Here is a 5,209-nt window from a genome sequence, read left to right as displayed (position 1 = left end):
CCCCCCCCTACTCGCTACAGCCCCCTCTGAGAGAGGGCACGGAGCTAGAGAGAGACAGCACTCGGGAGTCACGGAGAAAAGACGGTTCCCGGCTCTGTTTTGCCCTCAATCCGGGCCTAATGCTGTAGCGGACAGCGCGGGGAGGAAGAGCGCGAGCGAGCGAGCGAGAGAGCGCGAGACAACGCACTGATTGAGAGTCGGTCGGTGAGGGACAGGGCGGACCGGAGAGACGACGGGATTGCTCATTCGCCTGGAAACATGGGATGTACACTGAGCGCCGAGGAGCGCGCAGCTCTGGACCGGAGCAAGGCCATCGAGAAAAACCTGAAGGAGGACGGGATGGTCGCTGCCAAGGACGTCAAACTGCTCCTGCTCGGTAAGAGGAGCTTCTCAAGCCGCCGGGCGAGCTGCCGGGAGGAAAATCAGCACCATGGAGAGCACATACGCCCCATGCAAACCCCAGCGGGGTTGTATGGGGCGGAGGTGCTCTCCGTGGTGCTGATTTCACTGCCGGCTCTCACTCTACCCTCCGTTCTTTTCAGGCGGCGGGGAGTCCGGCAAGAGCACCATCGTCAAACAGATGAAGTAAGTGCCTCTTTTTAAACCCTCTCCGTCACAGCCAGAGTGAAAGGCCCGAGATTTGCACCTCCTCCCCTTCTATCTGTGCTCAGGCAGGTTTGAGCCGCCATGTTTCCGAGAGGCCCGTATAGCCCCGGAGGAGTGCCGGTGACTCGAGCACCTCCTGCAGACCGACAGTGAAGGCTGCGGAGGAGGCCGCACCGGTGTGTCCCAGGGTGCTGTTCACCCCGCCTGGGTGCTGAAATGTAGTTAACGAGGTTTTTTTTTTTCTTCCGCTTGACTACAGGGAGTGTGTGGGTGTTGTTTCCTCTCTGTGTGTGTGTGTGTGTGTGTGTGTGTGTGTGTGAGAGAGAGAGAGAGTGTGTGCGTGTGTGTGTGTGAATTACAGTGAGGTCACTACAGCTCCATTAGTGAATACCTCTGCTTTTAATCTTAATGGCTTTAAGTGCCCGATATCGCCGGGAGTACTTTGCCTATAAAGCGGATTTACGCAGAAATATGGCTTCTAAAACCGCATCTAAACCTTCCCCCCTGTCTAAGCTAAATCACTCTTTGATGTTTTAAATCACTGTTGTTGTTTTTTCTAAACCTCTTAGTTAAGTTTCTAGATGTTTCAGGCTCGCTCCATTGTATATTTTGTGCTATGAAACATCTCCCCTCCAATGTTTGTGGGTAGCAGTTGTGCCTGCCTCCGTCCTGCTCAGCGCATCCCGGCCTGCAATGCACTGACTGCAAACCGCCCTCCCTCTCTCCCTCCCCTCTTCCTCTTCTTCTTCCCTTCACCTCATTACCCCCCACTGGTCTGTAGTGGTCCATAAGTCACTGCTCTGCCCTGAACTCAAGACACAGGGCCAAATAGTGTTTACAAATACTTTTCATGGTTTGTTTTAGCCTGAGCAAGCAGCATATGGATGGGTTTTTACTACATACTGTGGGTCATAAAGTTTGGAGGGTCAGTGAGAGAGTCCAAAAAAGGTGCAAGCAAGGCTTTAAAAACCTCGAAATATTCTGATAATGTGTCTCATAATAGCAGAGTGTCGTAGTTAAAAGGATACATACACACAGAGAGGCTCATGGGATGTGTGTTATATGAATTAAACAACAAGCAGCCTCAGTGATGGGTGGTGTACTAACCATGCTAGTCAGTTGCAGCTGCAGAAATGTCAGGGAAATCTATTTTTACACTTTTCTGTGATTGGTCAGGTAAGTTTTCCTCAGTTGCACATTCTGTACAGAGCTGAAGGGATTAGTCAAACTATTTTCATAATCCGTTAACAATTTAAGTAATATTTTTTAAAGCAACAGTGCTAAAATGTACTGGTTTCAGCTTTATTAAATGTGAATATTCACTGGTTTTCTTGTGTGACAGTAATTCAGACTGTTGGTTTGATATAACAGGCAATTTGAAGATGTCACCTTTGGCTCTGGAGAACTGTGACTAGCATTTTTGACTAATTTCTTATAGACAAAATGATTAATAGAGAAAATAATCACCAGATTAATCATTAATGAACATAATATATTATATAATATATAATTTAAACTCTCTCTCTTTGGCTTGTGAGGCTTTTTTACTTCTCATCTATAATTACATACATGTGCACATTCACTGCCAGCACAAAATATTTAAAAACACCTCCTGTTTCAGGGTTTTCCTCCAGGGAGACACTCAGGTTTTCCACTGAGATATTGGTACATCTAAACAAGAGTCACAATCATTTAATAGCCTTTGTTATTTAAACTAGTACCTCTTCTCTTTTCCCCTGACGTTTTAAAATTTTATTTCATAAAATTATAGATGATATTAGCAGAAATGGTCTTTATTTGTAGCAACCTCCATTATAAAATATCTTAACATAGGTAAAAACCATTATCCCTGATTTATTTTCCCTCTTAAACTAATCGATCATGGATCATAAAGGAGGTGAAGAGGAGCTGCAGACGTTTAAATATTAAAGACAGTTTAAATGTGAATTTCAGTTTAAAATGTAACAGTGGAGTCCTGTGTTGGTGTGATTGATCAGTACATTGATTGATCCCACTCCACTGGCCATCATAAATTATAAATGGCTTAAATATCACATTACTGTCCAATTACAGATCACAGACTGACAGTGTGATCAATTTCTGTCCCATTATACACTACTGACACACTTAAAGATGTCTTTTAGTGGAAAAGAGGAGGAGAGACAGTAAGATGTATGTTGGATGTTAAGAGAGATGAAATCACCTTGCATGATACAGAAAGCTCTTTATCTGCCAGAACATGTGGACCTTTATCCTCGAATGTTAAAAGACGATTGTTTAGGTCTGCAGGAACATATGGTTTATGTGACTTTTTTCTGTTTAGTCCACTCTTGCGCCTGTGCGCTAATGTCTGTGTGCGCATGCAGGATTATCCATGAAGATGGCTTTTCTGGGGATGATGTGAAGCAGTATAAGCCTGTGGTCTACAGCAACACCATCCAGAGTTTGGCAGCCATTCTCCGAGCCATGGACTCCCTGGCCATCGAGTTCGGAGACAAGGATAGAAAAGTGAGTCACCTTCACCCTCCAGCTGAAATGTTCACACAAAAACTGCGAAGAAATTGTCTTTATTTATACATCCTTAGCATTTAGGGGATGAAATGTCATAGTGCCAAAGTATAGCTGATTGTAAGGTAGAAAGAAATAAGTAAAAATAAAAAATTTCAGCATCTTTATAGCTGAAACTACACTGTGTATCTTACAGTATTAAATACAAATCCTACAATATAACTGCAGCAAAGATTATTTTTTTCCCTTTTCCCTTGATGTTGGGAAACATCTTGTTCACAGGCGGATGCTAAGCTGGTGTGCGATGTGGTCAGTCGTATGGAGGACACAGAGCCGTACTCTGCAGAGCTTCTCACTGCTATGAAGCGTGTATGGACTGACGCTGGGACTGTGGAGTGCTTCAGCCGTGCCCGGGAATACCAGCTCAACGACTCTGCCCAATAGTGAGTTAGAGTGAAAGAACAGTATGAGAAACTACCTGTGAGAAGTATATATATGTGTGCACCTGTTTGATCTTACTCCCTGTTGCTTTCAGCTACCTGGACAGTCTAGACCGGATCGGGGCGGCAGACTACCAGCCCACAGAGCAGGATATCCTGAGAACTCGAGTGAAGACCACCGGTATCGTCGAAACCCACTTCACCTTCAAAAACCTCCATTTCAGGTAGCGTGCACCGAGTTGTAACTTATGATTACATAACTTGGCCTTTGTAGCTGGCATTTTGTTTAAGATTAGGTTCAGGGATTGTGGCTCTGTATCTAAATTGACTCGTTGAATTTTTTCCCAGGCTATTTGATGTGGGAGGTCAGAGGTCAGAGAGGAAGAAGTGGATCCACTGCTTTGAAGATGTGACAGCCATTATCTTCTGCGTTGCTCTAAGCGGTTATGACCAGGTGCTCCATGAAGATGAAACAACTGTAAGTGTGACTCATTGAATACAGACGGAATCCCTCTGGTGCGCCACTCATGGTTATCGATCGATGTGTTTTTATAAAAGCAGATATTTTAAGAAAGATAGCTGATATTCTGTGTGCTTACTCATTATAAAAACACAATTTTAAGGTTTTTTTTTTATCTGCTCAAGTCAAGTCAGATCAATGACATTACTCTAGCCCAGCCAGAATCACAAGTTTGTCCTAGAGGCTTTTACAATTATTATTATTTATCCTTAGAGCTTCCATTCAAAAAAAGAAAAAAACTTTAACAAGAAAAAAAAGGCAGAAACCTCATAAAAAGCAGCAGAGAGAGGACAAAGTGACAAATAGACCCTTAAAATCTGCTGTATCCCATCACTTTGATACTGATCAGTTATACATTTAGATATCAATCAAACTGTAGTGTAATTTATGATTTTGAATGAAACCGGCTGTGATATATATGCTGTATATTTTATATTTTTAGTCAGTTTAGATCACTTTGTAGAAATCTGTTTTGACTTTTACATTTAACTTTAAAAGCCACAAAATCTACTTCGATTCAATATTATAAGACAGTAAAACATCAATACAGCATTAAATGGGGTGTATTAGTTAAACTGGCATGATGTACTGTAATATGTTTTAGTTATTTTAGTCCATGCTCTCTGTTTCTCTTCACTGTAACACTAACCTCATTGTTTTATTCATCCCTTCTGCAGAACCGCATGCATGAGTCGCTCATGCTCTTTGACTCCATCTGTAACAACAAGTTCTTCATCGACACCTCCATCATCCTCTTCCTCAACAAGAAGGATCTGTTCGCTGAGAAGATCAAGAAGTCACCGCTGACAATCTGTTTTCCAGAATACACAGGTCAGTATCTCGCCTTTTATTTATAAATGGAGTTGTTTTAATGAGAAAAGCAATTCATATGAAGTCTCTCATGCTCTTTGTCTCTTTTTCTCTCTGTTCCCTCCGTTTGTCTCCAGGTGCTAATACTTACGACGATGCTACGGCATATATTCAGGTTCAGTTTGAGAGTAAGAACCGCTCTCCCAATAAGGAGATCTACTGTCACCTGACCTGTGCCACAGACACAGGAAACATCCAGGTAGTGTTTGATGCCGTCACTGACATCATTATTGCAAACAACCTTAGAGGGTGTGGCTTATACTGA

At 42.9% G+C, this 5,209-nt stretch overlaps 1 protein-coding gene across 1 annotated transcript; it reads left to right on the top strand.

Moving 5' to 3' along the window:
- Positions 1-258: 258 nt before the first annotated feature.
- gnao1b (guanine nucleotide binding protein (G protein), alpha activating activity polypeptide O, b) lies at positions 259-5,209 on the top strand. The gene is made up of 8 exons (XM_062415213.1): positions 259-376; positions 543-585; positions 2,973-3,114; positions 3,397-3,557; positions 3,650-3,778; positions 3,903-4,032; positions 4,752-4,905; positions 5,022-5,209. The coding sequence occupies exons 1-8, from the start codon at positions 259-261 to the stop codon at positions 5,207-5,209; spliced, it is 1,065 nt and encodes a 354-aa protein (XP_062271197.1).

Source organism: Scomber scombrus, chromosome 1, assembly GCF_963691925.1.
Source record: "Scomber scombrus chromosome 1, fScoSco1.1, whole genome shotgun sequence".
Lineage (NCBI taxonomy): Eukaryota > Metazoa > Chordata > Actinopteri > Scombriformes > Scombridae > Scomber > Scomber scombrus.
Note: the sequence above shows the minus strand (reverse complement) of the source record. Positions and strands in the feature narration are given on the sequence as shown.